Below are 19,952 nucleotides of genomic sequence, written 5' to 3' on the forward strand. Positions count from 1 at the left end.
ATAATCACCTGCCTAACCAACCCTTATAAAAGTTTACCAATTTTTTTGCACAATATTTTAATAATACCATGCTTTTCCCAGGGTTATACAATGCATTTACCATAGTTTATTTTGGTGTGCCGTGTTTATTACAATTCTTTACAATGCTTACCTATGCTTTATTACACTTTGCTATGTTTTCACTATGGTAAACTTTTATAAGGGAAAGCAACGGCTACTATCAAACTACTAAACCCTGGAGGTAAAGGAAATATCCACCTGGACTTGTGGCGTGCATGACCAAAAGCGATTGCTGAAGCGCAATAAGGTGAACTAAACCCAGACGATTTTACACCCCAACACATGGAATCACAAGGGTTAATGCAGAACTCCGCCTGGCTGGTCGTCCACTGAAGATCGGCAACTGGGGACGAGATCATGGCCGAGTCAATCTCCAGTTTTCCATGCAATTGAGCACGGATTGATAGAATCAGATAGACCAACATGTTTTTGGTTACATGACTCTATGTTAGCAGTAAAATATATATATATATATATATATATATATATATATATATATATATATATATATATATATATATAGAATTTGCTAGGCCTTGTTTAGAGCTGAAAACCTGCACAGGAAAAACTGTATAAACTTAAATTATATTTTATGACCCTCATTTGCGAAAGGTTAATTAAAATGTGTTTTCTGTTGGCTGAAGCCTAGGGAGGATATTTTGTTGCACAAAGAAAAGATGTGTACAGCATGTTTTGTGCATCACTAAATTACAGCTGCAACATCAACATTATTCTTTTTTATCTAAAAAAAAAAAAAAATAGGGTATTTAAAGCACTTCAAAAACAATATTAAAGCTCTCTGGTCCAGTGTTAAGGCAAATAAAACTTGGTTGGTTTATTTTACAGTTTCATAAATATCACACTTTATTTGCAGTATCTATTTTTAACAATTTTATAATATTTTAATAAATGTTTAGCCAAGGTTTTTAAGTTATTTGTTGGCATAGCAATGGATGACTCAGAAAAAGCTACAAATCATCACTCCAGTGCTGCCAAGACTAATGCATCACTGGAACATGTTCTGACATGAGCAGCAGTATAAAGGATATTAAGTTTATCTGCCTACTTGCAGGTAGCTATTCTTTATAACGATATTAACTGCAAAAGCTGTATGTGCATACTTTGCAGTGTCTGCTCCTGTAATTTAGGAAACCTAAAGAAACAAATTGACAAATGCCTATATATATATATATATATATATATATATATATATGCAAATGCCTATTACAATGAATTGTAAGTTAATTTAGTAGAGATTTATATAAGTTTGATAACTTGAGTCATTTAGAGTTTTTTTTTCTGTTAAAAACAATTGCATGTGTGAGAAGAAATACTTTGCTAAAGGTGGAAACAGGAAAATAAGCAGCAATTCTGCAGTTCCAGGACACATGAATGGCATTTTAATACCCAGTCCATTTCAAAACCAAATTAATATTTACATATATTTAAAAGCCATTATGTCAAATTAAGTCAAAGATCATTGGTTTGGATAAATCGTTGGTGTGAGTTGGTTTGTGTGATACCTGATGATTGTTCCAGTACTGTACATAAAAGCCTTCAAACTCAGATTTGAAGAAAACAACTAAAAATGACTAATGCTAATAAATAAATGTAACATGTTACTTAGGAAAAACCTAGTCTCTAAGTAGTTCCAGAAAAAGTGCTGTATTCAATGTCCATGCTGAAAACATTTTGTAAGGAAGAAATAATGTTGTGGCAAAAACCATATGTACCCCCCTCCCGCTTTATATCCCGTTGAGTTAAAAAAATATATAGTTATTTTTAGTCTCTGTACTGTGTAAAATAAGCTAAATAAATTAAGTATTGTATTGCAGTCTGGCTCGAGACTGCAGTATAAATTTACTGACTCTGTCCAGACATTCATCATAGCACAAGGTTGGTATTTTGAGAACAACCCATTGAAAGCTCTTATTGACATGGATTCCTATATCGAGAGACAGACTGTGTGCAATGCTCTGGAAAATATATTTAATTGAAAGGGCTTTTGTATTCCCTGTGTTTTTCAAAGCACAACATGCAGACCTTAACAATTCAGTGGAAATGTATCACTTGGGACAATAATAAACATGCACACACAATTTATTGCACTACACATTTTTTGTGATTTATATATTACATATTTTTATTTGTGCATTAAAAATGCTATCGTGTATCCACTTTAAGTAATAACAAATTTGAATGGTTGATTTCAGTCTCATATGTGTTGCCATTACTCCAGTGTTTTAATGTCAATTTATATAACAATATAGCTTTCCTTTTAAAGTCTGCTGTGCACCCTTCCTTATAAACTGGCAATGGATGAAACATAGCCTCACACCTCACACAAAATGGCTCTTGCCTAAAAACCTTGTAGGCCAAAATATAAAACTGCCCAAGACCATATATCTGCTTTGTTATTTTAATCTGTTGCACTGTCCATTTTTGCGGTTATAAAAATTACATGAAACATTCACAATGTAACCTTGCTGCCCTCTAGTGGTGGATTAAAGAAGCCACTGAGAAATGTTCCAGTTTGCGGCCGCAGGAAAATATTGCTGTTTCACAGATTCTTGTTTCTGCAGCCTTAATTAATGATTGACACTGCCTTGTGCCTCCATCCCAAACTGCCAGTGCCAAAAATTAGATTAGGTAAAGAAAGACTCTCTAGAACTCTCCAGACAACCTGCAGAAGGAATTAGCGTGGAGGTATTTTGGTAATTAATCTCATGAGTAATTCCTGGTTATTCACAATGCATTATTGGGCAGTAATGTGTAAATAAAACAGGTATGATATGCAGCAATCAGGTAAATGTTAACCATAAACAAAAGTTCCACTCATCAAAAAGACACTTTCTTCTTTAATATTTCTTTTAAATCTAGCTGCATGTTTAGAATCCAGAATTTAATAAAGAAACCACAACAGCCAGATGTAGCACAGTCAGTTTTTATATTTATTTTATTATGATCCTTTGTATAGATAGTGCTTGCACATTGTTCTCTTTAAAACACCACAATATACAGACTTTGTACGACACACACACACACGTATTGCTTTTTCAAAACACGATTCATTGTTAAAGATGAATACTTCTAGGATGTACCAAATACACATAAATGAAATGACAAAAACACCTGACCCCAATTCCCTCACATAAACCAGGTCAATGTGGACAGCAATGACAGGTGCAGCTACTGGACAGCACTATACGGATAAGGAATGATTTTCATTGTATTTTTTAAATAACCAACTCTTTCCATAAATACAGATTATATATTTTCTGAGCACATACTTAAATACCATTGATTGTTTGGTAAACAAAAAAATAATAATAAAAAAAAACAAAACAAAAAGTGAACTCCTCACTGAGGCAATAACAGGAGTTCACCTAATTACAAGGGCAACGGTACAAGCATGGATACAGCCACAATTAAAAGTATACAGAAGTAAATTAAAGATATCAATCTGTTTTCTACTTAAAACAATAAAACAGCTAGAAAGGAATGTGAAGAGAGTTATTCTCTATTTGAAGTCCAGCAGATTGCAGTCAATCTTGTAATAGACATATGGATAATACTCCTGCTGGCTAAGATTCAGACCAGGGATGTCCATAGCAACCTGTTCAAATATCAAAACACAAAAAGGGATTAAGAAAACATATAGCATTTAAGAAAGCATAGAAATATAGTCCATGCAAAGTGAAAATTGGTCACCAAATCCTGGCTATATGAAGCTAAACAACTTGTGGTAAGGAATGTCAATACCAAGTTTTATTGCAACTGGGTGAGCAGTTCTAAAACTAAGTGACAAACATTTGGTCAATAGTGAATCCCAAGTGACCTCAAGACTACTATTCCACAGAAAAAGTTACAGTGGTTCTGAAATTTCCCAACTCACAAACAAAAACAAGTTTAATTAAATGTGGGAAACAGCTTCAAATGATCAACCTAAATCTTACATAATAATGTATCTTCCCTACACAGTAACAATAAACAATTTCAAAATACAATTTTATACACAAGTCTAAACGTGAATTTTACAAACTCGCAAATGGTTTTTTTTTATTTTTTGTTTTAATGACGTGACTGTGTTTAAGAATCAGGATCAGTTCAGTTCCTGCTGCATTGCACCCTTGTTTAGTACATAATGTATCACTTTGTGATAGAGACAGAGCGCTTGCACAGGTACATCATCGTCTAAAAATCAAAACATTCACAAACTGGATATACCTTTGTTGGCACTGCAGACGAACCTTGTCCCAGTGTGTTGTCTGTGGTTGTGTACTGGCTAATGTTAGACTGGTTATTAAAAACAGTAGTGCAGTCGGTGAACACAATATGTATTACAGTAACTCAACAGTACTTGCACACTTAAGTTGTACCTTCTTTCCGTTGCTGTCTTCCACAACAAAATTCCTATGGTCACGGGCACATTCTTCTGTTTGTAGGCATTTTTGTACATTGCCACAACTCTATTTTAAATCCTCTGTATGTTAATTGTAATACAGCTTTAAATCCCGCTGACAAGCATCCATCCTGATTGTAATCTCGTTTTAAATCTCGCAAGCAGTCTCCAACAGAAGTGTAGGAATGTGCTGTCACTCGGTAGTTGGGGCGGGTTTAAAGTATTGAGAACGAATCAATGATAGATGCAAGCCAAGAAGGCGGGACATGGCCCAGCAGCACTGAGAAATGTATTTATTATTTTTGTAGTAGTTTTTATTTTTTAATGGGAAAAGGGTAAAGTCACTGTGAATTGATTAACCATTTCCACAGTTTTCCCAGTGTTTTCCGGTGCTTATTGGCTATCCACGATTTAATTTTTTTTTGTATCGGGGTGTTTTATCGGTTAAAACCGAAAATCAGAAGCCCTAATTATATACTTCACTGAGCAGGCTAGCCAATCCAGAAGTAATTTAATCTTCTCTGTTTATAAATGCATGACACGTCTAAAAGTATTAAGTACGGTTTTAAAAATACATCTCACTTATAATACCGAAAGTTCACAATTTAAAAATACATTAAACAACAGTGTAAGTAAATCGCAGGGAAAAAATGCAATGAACCACACCGACGCATGCGCATATCTCACAATAATCCCAATAGTGCTTAATGCAGCATGCAAATAGCATTCAGTATCTTGCGAGCACGTTCTGAATGGAACAAAAAACAAAAAAAGATATATACATATGTAAAATTATTTAATCCGATTTTCCTGTTTATTATTTATTTATTTGTTTTGTCTTAAGTTTTTTTAGGTGTGTATCCCTTTTAAAAAGAAGACGGTCCTGTTTCTTAATTAGTTGATGTGCGCACTTTTTGAAAACAGGATATAGTTTCTGGTAAAGGATTGGCCGAGGAGAGGAAACAGGTGAAGAAATGGGAGTAAAGCAAACGAGAGAGGGTACTAAGGTTGTGGATTTGTTGTTTTTCTTGATTTATAGGTATTGAATGTTTGAAATACATTTGTTATTCGGGTTCTCAGAAAAAGAAAAATGCCAATCAATGGAATAAAATGGTTAAATAAAACTTTAATGTGTGGTGTTTGCCAACGAGACTAACAATGATTGTGTAGCATTTGTTGTAATTAATATAAAAGAAACTTGATTATACTGTGTTTGTATTTTTAGCAGTATTAGCAATAATACTGCTAAAAATCTGCAAGCTATGTGATTGTTTTTATCCCACAATATTGCGATATGAAAATTATTATCGATATCGAACAATATCGATATCATATCAAAATATCGATTAGTGCCCACCCCTAATATATATATATATATAATTTTTTCACTTTATGTATTATAATGTTCTAAAGACACTTACATCAATGATGCCCGTTGCACTGCTATCAAGATGCTTGTACAAATCATACAAAACCTCTCTCAGCTTCTTCTGCGTGGCCTTTTTATTGGGCTGTAACAGCATTGCCTGGAAATTTACTGGTAACCCATACCTGAAAAAATAGAAAATTAATGTTAAAAACAACTACATAGTTTCAAACTACATGCGTCACATGTGTAATACATCAGAACTTGAGAAGAGTACTTATGGGCTATACCTAAAAGAACTGCTCATTTCACTTTTCAGACATCATAAAAAAACAAATAAACATCAATTCTGGCCAACTACAAAAAGCCAGTAGATTTAAAAAAAAATACTACCAAAAAAGGTAATAAAATAAAGACAGAAAACAAAAACCTTAAATACATACTGCCAGGAAAATCATGGTAAATTTCAATATTTTTTAGAAGACCGATTTTAGAATATTTTCAAAGATATTGAGGTCTCCCTAACCCTAGTTACATTCCAATGGAAATGTGTCCAAGCCAAGAGAAGATTAAAAGCACACACAATCGCTGGCAATCACCAGCGCAACTTACTTCTGTGGAAAGCATGAGAGAGCTGAGCTCTGCTGTGTGAAATAATGAGGAATAATTAGATCACTGTGAGGTATGCCTTGTTTCTATCTGTCACTGGGCTTGAAATCAGTTCTGTGTTTCCATCAGCAGCAGTCAGCGCTGTGTCACAGGACATTTCTGTGATTTGAAGCAAACTGCTGATGGAAACAGTGGCAGTCCAAACTCAATCAAGTCCAAACTTGTTCACCTCACACCGGCAGACAGATACAAGCTACCAACCATAACTCAACAGCTTGTTTACCATTACAACTGAATGACCCATGGTCTGGCTACATGTTAGTAGTGAGGGTGTCTATTTATTGTTACTCTGTATAAGCATCGTTTTCTGCAGCAACACACCATCAAATATTCCAAGACCAATGAAGAAGAAAACACTTCAAAATAAAATGAAAGTGCTGTTTTTAAAATGCAAACCACCTGATGCAAAAATAATAAAATCAATAAATATAAATCTGCTAAATAACTGGAAATGTTAACTATGTGCTCATTTTTCTATACCTTAAGACAGACTCAACAAAAACCCTTAATGCTTTGATGTGGATCCAGGCTATGAAACCTTCACTGAAGTTGACTTTCAGCCACCGAACCAGGGGTCCCTGTGGAAAGAAAAACATACAACATCAAGTTTTTATTAGTGCCATACTACATTTTTCATTCAGGTTATCACAGGGTTTTGTTTCAAGTTAAACACACACATTGGATATTAAAAAATATGACCAATTCTACAGACGCTAAATCTTTTGGAGATGAAATTGGCTGCGATTAGTTTGCCTGTTAATATAGAAGCCTTCACAGCTACAACAGAGCTTTTTCTTTACTGTTTGAGGCTAATCATGCTTTAATTATTCTAAATCCAAACACATATCCCTAAAGAACAGAGATTACCTCTGGCACAGTATCCTGGCAACAAAGATTTAATAATGCTCTTCTGCAAACAAATCAGCATTATCGTGTTTGCACATGCAGAAGAACTTAAAATGTTATTATCATCCCCGTTCCATGAAATAGAAATGTAACCATACCTAATGGGATATATCTCTTATAGCCTGAATTACCCAAGTACTTTTATCAAAGCTGCTCCTTTAAAAGCCCTGTATGCATCAGACGTCGTCTCCGCTCCCAGGAGATAAATATGAGTGACGCATAATTCTCGGCACCATTTTCTCTTCAGCCCTGCTGCGTTTGAATGCAGCGACCTTGAAGGGTAATGGTTACATTTCTATTTCAGGGAACCAGGGTTATGATAATTCCCTTTCAAGTACAAAATGTAACCATTACCAAATGGGAAAGAATACCCAAGCTGTCGCAAGTGAAGGACTTGCTGCACCGGCAACTCTCTGAGAGGGTGTCAGCCTGCTTTTAGAATGGTTCACCGTGAAGCCTAGCCGTTGGAGTGGCTAGTGACCAGTACTGTGTGCAACACTGCCTGTGCTAGTGGCACATATTAGCGTAATTGAGCACTCTGATGCCTTTGAGTCTCAGGAGGAGCCAGTACAGCATCCATGCACTTTTGAGAAAGTGTGATGAGCTAGAACCGCAGTACACAAAAATCGTACAGGCCCTGGTACCAACAAGGTGTATGGTACAGGCTCTGGTACTGACTGGTTCCGGCTCTGGTACCGACCAGGTGTATGATACAGGCTCTGGTACCGACTGGTACCAGCTCTGGTACCAACCAGGCCACTGGTACAGGCTGGCACTGTTCCGGGAGCAAGTCACTGGTACCAGCTGTGGTACCAGGACAAGTGGCATGCAGTTGAAGACCTGAAAAAGTCACTGACAACTGCAAGCATGCACTGTTAAACAGACAGGGGCTGAAGTTGCTTGCTAACTAGAAACAAATCTAGTAGCCTTCGTTGTCAGTGAAGCACGAGACACAGCAACGGCAAAGAGACACTCTGACTACTCTCTGATTGAAAATGCTTTTGCCAATTCAATAGCACAGTGTAGCTAAAAAGCTGTTAACACTGGCAGTGTCTCTGTAGCGCAAAAAGCTGACTGGAAAAAAAAAGACAGCTAGCACAGTATACTGTCTGTGTACAGAGGCAGACTCCAGTACAGGGAGAGCCTACGTGCACACTGAGTTTTTGAAAGAAAAACATAAAACAATTAACTTGCTAAAATTATATATATATTCATAAATATGAAAAGGCATTAGCAAGAATTTATATTGACTCACGAAGAGCCGAGCAGCAAGGGAGAGAGCGTGAACTTAGCCGCAACAAGGGACTGAATCCCAGAGAAGGGGCATGGAGAGCCGCCGGCTTCACACAGGCACACAAGACCGCAGAGGCAACTTAACCCCTATTACACACAGCTGCATTACAGGACAGCTGCCTGAACTGGCCAAAGAGAGGACACCAATTCTAGATCGTAGCTGTGTTTATAAAAGTATTTCAGTACTTAAATCTGACAGGTAATTAACCAAGCATTTGAATTAACAGCTACCAACAACTGCAAAACAAAGCTAAGCAGTGAATGCTTCAGAGTCTGTTTACAAAGAGTGTATAATGCCAGTGGATTGTTACAGACACCAGGTAGTGGTTATAATAACAGATTCATCCACTTAACCTAGAAGTTACTGCAGACCTGCGGGTTGTGGGGTGGCACTAGCTATTCTTACCAGTCATTTAAGATCGCTCATTAATGGTGATTCCGTGTAGCAATAATACATAAATACATCTTAAGTTGTCGCATTCTAAAATCGAAATTCCAATCTCAAAATGTCAATATATATTTCTTACACTTCACTTATAGAAGTTGTTTTTAATGCTAGTTGCCAAGTATTGTTTTCTTTACTTCCAATTAAAATAAATATTTTTAAGACAACAATGCTATAAAATGAGATATACAACTGATTGTATGTGACCACAAAGACAAGGATGGCACAATAAAAACTCCTATCGCAGTCTAATAAATTCCTGTTTTTACTAAAAATTGACATCAATTTCTTATTTTAATCCATGGTTTGTGAGAGACTATTAAAATCTCTCAAAAAATAGCTATTCCAGGCCTCTGACTATTGGCTTGTAGACGTCACTGATAAAGGAGAACCTGGATAAGGAGCTGATATTCATAGCAACTGTTCCATAACAGCAATGCCTGAAATACTCACAAATTGCTTTTTCTTGTCAGTGGAAAGCCGTGTCATCTCCTCTTTATCTGCTTTCATCTCCTCTTCATTATACTGAAAGTCCCGGACAGTGAACCTGCAATTTAAAAACAGAGATCCGCTAATCCAGCTGGTCTGTATTGCACAACTCCCAATTGGTTCCTCGAGAAGTATATTTTTGAGTCATCTGAACACAATTTTCCAAGAAAGTGTTGCAAAAGCAGTTTTTCAGTGAAATGTTAGATAACAGCTCTTACTTGCATTCTCTGGCCTTGTGTCTAAAATCATCAATGGCCTTTCTGAACAGAGTGACACTGAAGAGCCCACTTTCCTGATCTTCAAATAACAAACTAGAAAGAAAAGAAGGGTTATCATGTGTTCCAAGATAATAAACCACATTTATTAGTGAGAACTACCCTTAACTGTAAGCACTTTTTTATTTTTATCAATAACCCACAGGAAGCAGTTTTTAGCACATTTTACATTGCTGGTTACACATTTCAAAAAATACATTGACAAAATAAGCAATGCCATACATATGCAAGGTTAATTTGTATTGTTTTTATTTTAACTCCTTACTTTAACCTTTCTGTATGAGGTTAAAAACAGAGCAGCCACTTACTTGGTGGAGCGTGGAACCACCATTTCTGCCAGTGTTTCATACGTTTTCTGCCATTCAATATAATTTGCCCTGGGGGGGGGGGGGGGGGGGGGGGGGTTAAAAAAAAAAATTCATAACTTCAATAAACAGAATGCAAGTATACAGCCATTTTTTTCAGTACAACACAGAACATTGCAAAGATAAGGTTCCTGTGTGAGTTAAATGCATGTTACCTGTTAAAATGGTGTGTAGTGTGTTTACTTAAGAGCATATATCTCTAATTATACAACAATCAGACACTGCTCTCCCATTGTTTTCTATGGAGGTCAGCCATGCTGTTCTAACAACGGAAAAAATGACAAATTACTGACATACTTGCTCTAAAACAACGGTTCATTGGGACACTCAAGCTCTGCTCTAAAGAGGTCTTTCAGTGGACTACAATGACTATTTCAGACAAACAGCTAAACAAATATATACATTTAAAAAGTTAGTTTAATAGGTGATAATGACATTGCTGTGGCGTGTTCCTCTGTAATAATTAAACTCCTTATTTCAAATAATGCCCTCATCCTCTGGTCTCAAGCTTTGTTGACTTAGGACTATCATTATTACCTTGTAATACACCACAGCAATGCCATTGTCCCCAAATTATATATATAACTGGAATGGTTTAAACCGCTATGTAATTAAAACCAATACTTTATTTTTCGAGCAGAGTGCACCAGAGAGCTCTTAGGAATTGAATGGGCTGTATACTGTTTTTCCTTAACAAGATGATTTCTGCTTTAGATTTGTTTCTCTCTCTCTCTGTGTAGGGGTACTGTGTACAGCATTAACAAAAGTACTGCATTTTAAAATGAATCTGTCGACTGACAAAACTACAAAAGCAAAAATAAATAAATAATGTTCTGCCCATACATATGCCGTTTATATTTAAATGCTGTTCATGGGATTATTTTTTCTTTAACGCTGTGAAAATTCCTATGTAAAAAAAGCAGGGGGGGACGGGCAATAAATGTCGGTTTATGTTATGTATATTATGAAAAATAAAGTTTTCTTTGGGTCAGCAATTGGTGCAACGTGGGAACAACTCTAAATGTTACCGCACTTTTTCAAGTATTAAAAATCAATAGATGCAATTGTTTTGGCCTAGTTTAAAGAATGTATCCCGCTGTTACAAGTTTGTAATTAAAAATTCATATAATTCGTTTTTTCCATATATAGACTAGTTTTTTAATCATGTGGTATAGTTTGTAAGATGTTTCTCATTGATTTAGTGCCCCATCCTGGCAGGTTTGTCTTGGTCCGTATGAAAATTATATATTTTTTTTTTAATATGTTTTGCGGTGTACAGACAGGGCTTTTTATTTTTTTAAGCTCTACAATTCTAAAAAAATAAAAAAATAAATAAAATAAAATAAAATAAATTCCACAGCGACTGACCGGTAAACAGCAGTGCATTGCAATATCAGATACAGCACCTACCGCAGTACTGGGGACATTTCCATGGAAACCACTGTAGTTGTAGAAAATGGTGCAGTTTCTGTACAATTAAATATAGATGTACGTATTCAAGGTGGTTGTTACTAAATACTAACTTTGTAGATTTCTCTTGTAAAATATCATTTTTGCAGGTAGCACCAATGAACAGCTGGTTAGAAAGGCTCAAAATGGGAAGAAGTGTGTGTGCATTTATATTCACCAAGGTTACATTTGCTTATCATTTGTATAGTTTTATAGCTTTCCATGTTACAGAAACATCCATGTGAAAGCACAGCATTTTTTTCTGTTGATATAACTTTTTTATTTTACCCCCCACACTGTTTGCACTGACTGGCATTCTTTACATCTATAACTCACTCAGCCCATAAGCAACAACTGTTAAATATAAGCAATGGCTACAGAAAAATGATCTGGGAGGATGTGTAATAAAATAGATGCAGATATCTCTTCAGATTGTTTTTGCCATTTACCTTTAAAGCTCTAGAGGGTGCTAAAAATCAGCTTTTCAAAACCACAGACAAAAAAAACCTTCAGTTTTGAAGGAGGTTATTGAAAGGAGGATATTGTTCAACAGTATTTCAACAGATTGCTTACTTAGCATAAATTGTTTAGCGATATCCCAATCTACAGTTTCTTTACTGGTTATAATAGGTTAATTTTATAAAACCTTTTTTTTTATTTCTTTGTCGGTTTTCTTCTGCTAGATATAAAAGGGTTAATGAGTTAAGCCTGAATACATATTGTAGACACAAATACAAATACACATATATCTTGGGAAATAAATCAACCATCTGTGAGCTTGTAGTTTGTAAATGTGTAGTTATCAGCACATCTACTTGTCTTTTTCGTGACTTTTACACCATCTCTAGACGTATCTATCTGGGCAGTGCTTGTCTAACTGTATTCTTCAAATAGATGACTGTTGATGTCTATTGGACAAACCACAGATATTTGTTCTTAACCACTTCAGCTCCAGGACGTACGCATGTACGTCAAATGAAAGAGCACCTGCACTACCATGCCGTACGTCAAGGTTTGCTGTCTATTATATGTTTTTTTTTTTGTATACATGCCTGTCAGGTGGTGAGTGGTGTAGGGCGACAAAGTGAATGTCCAAACAGTCTTACAATAATTACAAAAATAGTCTTTTTAAAATTAATAATAATCACTGTACTGTGTTATTATTTTGTGAAACCTTTTTGTTTGGGCCTGTAAACCCGCCGTTTTAGCCCCAGAACATTGCTGGTATAGGGGTAAAACGGCAGGTTTTCAGTCCCAAACCAAAAAGGTTTCACAGAATAATAACACAGTACAGTAATCCATAGGGGTGTGGGAAAGTGCTGCGGTTGTAGTACAGTGGTGCTCTGTTGGGCTGGGTTGTTGTAGTACAGTGGTGCTCTGTTGGGCTGGGTTGTAGTACAGAGTGGTGCTCTGTAGGGCTGGGTTGTAGTACAGAGTGGTGCTCTGTTGGGCTGGGTTGTAGTACAGAGTGGTGCTCTGTTGGGCTGGGTTGTAGTACAGAGTGGTGCTCTGTTGGGCTGGGTTGTAGTACAGAGTGGTGCTCTGTTGGGCTGGGTTGTGGTAGTACAGTGGTGCTCTATTGGGCTGGGTTGTTGTAGTACAGTGGTGCTCTGTTGGGCTGGGTTGTAGTACAGAGTGGTGCTCTGTTGGGCTGGGTTGTAGTACAGAGTGGTGCTCTGTTGGGCTGGGTTGTTGTAGTACAGTGGTGCTCTGTTGGGCTGGGTTGTAGTACAGAGTGGTGCTCTGTTGGGCTGGGTTGTAGTACAGAGTGGTGCTCTGTTGGGCTGGGTTGTAGCACAGTGGTGCTCTGTTGGGCTGGGTTGTGCTGTGCTATGCAGTGCTAGTCGTGCTGGCTCCATGGCTGCAGCTCCCGACTCACTAGTCCTCTGCTACACAAATAAACAAAAACACAGAGCTCCGGCTGTGTCCCCTTTGTACTGAGAGTTGCAGCTCAGATCCCTCCTCTCTCTGTCATAATGCCCTAAGGCAGTGTTAATAATGTGATATCTGTTTTGAAGACAGGGAGGAGAGATCGAAATCTCTCGAGTGACTATCATCCAATTGCGTTTCGTGCAAAAATCCCTATCTGTTAAGACATTGAGAAGAGTTGGAGATACTGCTGCAAACAAAAAACAATCTAAAGTACAGTATACACATAGTATTGAATTTTATTTAAAAAAAAAGTTTTTTGTATTATATATTGCAAGCAGAATTTTGTACACACTTTACATAAACCGTGAATATTTCTGTTATGTATATAAAATGTTTATTTTATTGTGTATACATTTTGCTAATTATATATATATATATATATATATATATATATATATAAACACATACATACATACATACATACAGATACACACACACAGTACACCCTCGCTATAACGAACCTGTTGGGGTCCAAGCCTTTTGTTCGTTATATCGAGGGGTTCATTATAGCGAAAAGACAATCAAAATGAACGATAAACTGTTGGGAGTAAGTTAATGAGATGAGATTGTGAATAGAAGTAGAATTCCATGTACCTGTTCATGTATGCAGTATTCTGGCTTTGCGTTATCCTATTCGTTAAAGAATTAAATCGCAGTACAAGCAGAACTCCTGAACTGAAGTTGAACTTTTATTCAAAATCAATCTGACATGAATCATTTCAAAGAGCACCAAATCGTAATCCAACATGCAAGAATCCCAAACTGAGTTTTTATTCCAAATCAACCCGACATAAAAAGTTTGACATGAAAAGTTCAGAGCTTCAAGTGCTTTTTGACAATCTATGTTCACGACAGAGATAAGCCTGTGTTACTACTTTTTTCAAATGATCAATATAGTTTCCAGCTTTGTTGCAACATAAAATTATTTTTGTTTGAGGCGCGCGCTTTTTATTAAGACTAAAGAGTTGACTTCACTGCGGATGTGGCATCCCGTGCGTACAGAACGGGATGTAGACAGTGTGTGTTTATATTATCTTTTTAATTTTTTTTTTTTATTTGGGGTCCAGGGGCCAGGTTCGTTATAATGAAGGGCGTTATAGTGAGGGTGTACTGTGTGTGTTATATATTGTTTTTGTTCTTACAAAAATAAAATGTAAAAAAAGACCAGACTTGTGTCTGATTTGCTTTATTGAATATGACTAATCTTGTACACAGGAGCCTAAAGGGTTAATAAAAATTTTATAAATGTATTGACTTTTTTCCAAATATTATTTTATACCTGGAGTGCACATTCAATTTTTTCATCTGGAGTTGAAGAGGTTAAAGGTACATAGAAAAATGCTTGCCACACTTCCGAAGTGAAGCCATGTGTTCAGAATCTTTTATTAAAGTATAATCATTTATTGTTTATTTTATTTATTTATTTTTTAACCATTTGCATGAGCACTGCTATACTTACTTTGGAACAACCACCAGCAATGTTATGAGGTACTCAGAGTCCAACACAAAGTCTTCTCTCTTCACAATATCTGCCAGACTTCTCGTCAGCAAACTTCCCCTAGTGGATATATTGTTAAATACATTAGTGCACCATAAAAAAAAAAAACTAAAAAAAAACAAGTACATCTATCAGCAATTTACTAATACAATGATTTACCCCTCTCAAAAATATACATATCCTAATAGTACCATAATCTATCTGGCATAATCGGGTACAGGCTTGCAATAAGCTTTCCTTCCCAACAGAGAGCTGTACCAAAATTCAAACCCTGAAATTTCGGTCCCCAGCCTCTATAAATCAAACACTGACAATTGTGTATGATTGTGTGGTTGTTCAGTGACATGACCACCAAGGACTTTCTCAAGATGCAACCATGTCTCTTACAAGTATTAGCAAACACTGGCTGCTAGAAGAGACATTAGCAGAAAACAGCCACAAGGAGAAACTGGGTTACTCCAAGATGAGCAGAAGACATTGCGGGGGCGGGGAATAAAGCAAAATCAAAATCATGTACAGTACCTATCTAAATGTGACTTTAAATAACTTCTTCATTTTAATGATTTTCTGCCACATTAAATCAGATTAAAATGAATTTGCAACAGTTTTTATAGAACATTTTTCATGTCATCCTTAAAGAATACCGCCTATGGAAAGCTGGATTTCTGAAGACCTGTATAATGTTTATGCTAATGGTATCAGTCTAAGCCCTGAAACGAAGGACAAAGATCTCCCTCTCCAGTGTTTCCAACTGGTACTTACGCATTCTTCCTCTCTAGATTCTGTAAGTTTCCCTTCAGGTTGTTGTAGGCTGACGCTCTAGCCTTCAGATCGTTATCAATCTGTGTAACTTGCTGCAGGACAGCGAAACACGGAGAAGGACATGAGCGCATGCAAGGAGTGTCAAATGAGAAAGCAAGCAGTAACTACTGTGACATGGAGGGGTACCGCCAAATAATTTTAAAGATGTAACTAAATTCTGACTAGAAAGCTTTCAGATTAGCAAAAAAAGGACTATTCCTTTAAAAACACACTGGACAAAGTTCTTCAAATCATGCTTTTTTTTTTTTTTTTTTTTTTTTTAAAGAACGCACACAAGTCAGATCAGAATTAAAACAGTCTTAACAAGATGCTTTAAACCATCTACATTTTCTTAATGTACATTTTTTTTTTGTTATTTAATACCCTATTTTGTGTGTCTTTTTTCGTCCTCTGTTTCTGCTTGGATCATAATTTACCTGGCTCACTAACCAATGTCTCTTTTCTTAAGGAGTCACCAAAATGTCATTTCTTCCTGCCTTCGCAACAGTGAGTTAGTAGAAAACTCCCTTTACAAAATAAACATTTTTGAGGAGACAGGAATTTCGGCTGCCCCCAAGCTTTCAGTCAGTAAGCCTTGTAAATAAGATACTATATACGCAAATATAATTCAGATAAGGATTGAGAACACACATAAAAGGATATTCAGCTGGTAATAAATGAAACACAGTGGTAGCCATAGCCAGCTATAAAAATGGCGAAACATGTGTCGCGTTATGCTTCACAATAAAACTGAGGTCAATGTGATATGCAAGAGTTATCATTTCCAGATTTTTTTAATCAATTAAAATGCTCCCGGACCACGACAAACCTTTCAACAGGTAAATAGCTGGCCATGGCTACCACTGTATCAATGTAACTTGTATAAAGTAATCAATTTACTTGGTCTTATTGCAAGGTGTTTTTATAGTTTCAGAAAACAAATGTGCCAATAACAAATCTGGCACACTGTATCTCCTATTATGCTTAAAATGATCTGGTTTACAGAACATTATGCAGTAAAGGGTTCAACATACCTTAGCTATGATTTCCGAAATATTTTTCAAGGACTGTTTGATTGGATATTTTGCCATGTCCCACTGGAATCTTGTAATGTAGGTAACCAAATCCACTAAAAAAAATAATTATGAGTTAAAAGCAATTAATTTCACTTAATAAACTGTAAAATAATTATAATATATATATATATATATATATATATATATATATACACACACACACACACACACACACATACACACATATACACAGTACTGTGCAAAGGTTTTAGGCAGGTGTGAAAAAATGCTGTAAAGTAAGAATGCTTTCAAAAATAGACATGTTAATAGTTTATATTTATCAATTAACAAATTGCAAAGTGAGTTAACAGAAGAAAAATCTACATCAAATCGATATTTGGTGTGACCACCCTTTGCCTTCAAAACAGCATCAATTCTTGTAGGTGCACTTGCACACAGTTTTTGAAGGAACTCGGCAGGTAGGTTGGCCCAAACATCTTGGAGAACTAACCACAGTTCTTCTGTGGATTTAGGCAGCCTCAGTTGCTTCTCTCTCTCTTCATGTAATCCCAGACAGACTCGATGATGTTGAGATCAAGGCTCTGTGGGGGCCATACCATCACTTCCAGGACTCCTTGTTCTTCTTTACGCTGAAGATAGTTCTTAATGACTTTCGCTGTATGTTTGGGGTCGTTGTCATGCTGCAGAATAAATTTGGGGCCAATCAGATGCCTCCCTGATGGTATTGCATGATGGATAAGTATCTGCCTGTACTTCTCAGCATTGAGGAGACCATTAATTCTGACCAAATCCCCAACTCCATTTGCAGAAATGCAGCCCCAAACTTGCAAGGAACCTCCACCATGCTTCACTGTTGCCTGCAGACACTCATTCGTGTACCGCTCTCCAGCCCTTCGGCGAACAAACTGCCTTCTGCTACAGCCAAATATTTCAAATTTTGACACACTGTGGTCACACCAAATATGGATTTGATTTACATTTTTCTTCTGTTGACTCACTTTGCATTTAGTTAATTGATAAATATAATCTATTAACATGTATTTTTGAAAGCATTCTTACTTTACAGCATTTTTTCACACCTGCCTAAAACTTTTGCACAGTACTATATATATATATATATATATATATATATATATATATATAAAGCATATCAAGGGATTGATTCATAATTGTCTTAACTCCAAAGTACAAGCTGAACCATTATTTTGTCCAAACTCCTAGGGCTCGATTCTGATGAAACAAGTGAAATCGCAGAGGCAGTGTTTAAAGTCAAACACATCTGTCCCATAGAGCGTGGCTTCTCAAAGTGCGATTCTGATCAAAATAAAAACCCAGCGCAAGCGTGTTTAGTGGCGCAGTGACAGCGCCAAGCCAGTCAATGGTGAGTAGGTTGGGAAACCTGCTATCCAATCAGGGCCAGGCAACAATCCCTTTAAGAGACAGAATGCGCTTGTGTCACCGCAAGGCTCCGTTTTGAATGTAGAAGTGGCAATCATATCAGGCAGCAGTAGCACAGAGCAAGAACAACCAGTGCAAGTCAAAACAGCAAGTGGTAGGTCACTCACTGAGAGAATACGTAAACCATGCTTCACAACACAGGAGATTGCTATATTAATATAAGAGGTAGGAGGCACGTAGGGCAATCATTTATTATTTATAATAATTAATTATACAAGGTACATTATTTCATGGCATTGACATTACTACATGTAAAGTGTAAATACATACTACCCTCCCTGATCTGTCTACCAGTAGCAGCAGCGGATTCATTTTGTAGCGGGACATGAAGTGCCGCATCACGTTCCCTCTGAGCTTGTAATATACTAGAGTTTCAATATAACCAGGGTTTAATTCTCATGGAATATTTCCTGGGGCCCAACCATCCGTCCGTCCCCCCCCTTCCCCCGTTTGTGAAAAGATCATGTAAAGAATAAAAGTACAGCTAACTTTTTTTTTTGCATTTGAGTGCATGCTCATGCATTTGTGTTCAAGATAACGTTAGGTCCTAAAATTTATTAGCAAAATAAATAAAATAAAAAGTTTTAGTAATTAAAATAAATCTAGTTGTTATCTGCAGTATGTGTTAATCCTGATCGTTCTGTTTGTTCAGTAACTGGTTCACAGTGTGTTCATAAAGTCAAAGCCTCCTTCTCCTGGATTTAGAAGAGATGCGACGTGCCTGTGTTGTTACTGTGATATGCTTAAATAATCAGACTGCGTGCAGTTGTTTGATTTCAACTCGTCATTCAAAACGGAGACTAGTTGCTATAGTATTGTGGTTACTGTATTGCCACTGACAGCAAACGCTTTCTCGATTATTTTATTTTTTTATCTTTATGTGTTATACTAAATTTAAATAAATAGATAGGACAGCGAGGAAGCAGAATATTTTACATTGACAGACAACATTCAGAGGGCGTGTGCACTACAAGGACGAAGACTTTCTTTCAACAAGCAGGCAAAAGGTAAAATATACGTATACCGTATTTACTTATTTTCAGGCAGATAAATTTGGAACAGTGATGAAACAGTTTGAAAGATAACATTCGTGGTCTTTATCAGAGATTTAAGCCCTCGTATTGACCAATCAGGTTAAAGGAAATCTGATCCATTTTCTAATTCGTTATAATGTTTCAAACTAGTTAAGCTAATATTATTAATTATTTATTTCTTAGCAGACTCCCTTATCCAGGGCGACTTACAATTTTTACAAGATATCACATTATTTTTTACATACAATTACATTATTTTTAAACACATTATTTTTACATACCATTACCCATTAATACAGATGGGTTTTTACTGGAGCAATCTAGGTAAACTACCTTGCTCAAGGGTGCAGCAGTGTCGCCCACCTGGGATTGAACCCACGACCCTCTGATTTTTTTTACATGTGGCGATGGGGCAGGCGCTATATAACGGCGCAGGACATGTCTTCAGAATACCATTTCAGCGCAGTGGGGTC

The 19,952-nt window shown here is 36.5% G+C and overlaps 1 protein-coding gene across 1 annotated transcript in view; it reads right to left on the reverse strand.

Moving 5' to 3' along the window:
- Positions 1-2,990: 2,990 nt before the first annotated feature.
- LOC117399229 (V-type proton ATPase subunit C 1-A-like) overlaps positions 2,991-19,952 on the reverse strand; it is a 37,407-nt gene continuing 20,445 nt past the window's right edge. Inside the window, exons 5-13 of the mRNA XM_033998279.3 lie at positions 16,985-17,079; positions 15,912-16,003; positions 15,111-15,209; positions 10,214-10,282; positions 9,849-9,941; positions 9,595-9,688; positions 6,978-7,075; positions 5,884-6,013; positions 2,991-3,676 (exon numbers count right to left, since the gene is read on the reverse strand). Coding sequence (XP_033854170.1) covers positions 3,581-3,676; positions 5,884-6,013; positions 6,978-7,075; positions 9,595-9,688; positions 9,849-9,941; positions 10,214-10,282; positions 15,111-15,209; positions 15,912-16,003; positions 16,985-17,079 — 866 coding nt within the window. The 3' untranslated portion in view covers positions 2,991-3,580. The remainder of the gene's footprint in view (positions 3,677-5,883; positions 6,014-6,977; positions 7,076-9,594; positions 9,689-9,848; positions 9,942-10,213; positions 10,283-15,110; positions 15,210-15,911; positions 16,004-16,984; positions 17,080-19,952) is intronic.

This window comes from Acipenser ruthenus, chromosome 4 (genome assembly GCF_902713425.1).
Source record: "Acipenser ruthenus chromosome 4, fAciRut3.2 maternal haplotype, whole genome shotgun sequence".
Taxonomy (NCBI): Eukaryota; Metazoa; Chordata; class Actinopteri; order Acipenseriformes; family Acipenseridae; genus Acipenser; species Acipenser ruthenus.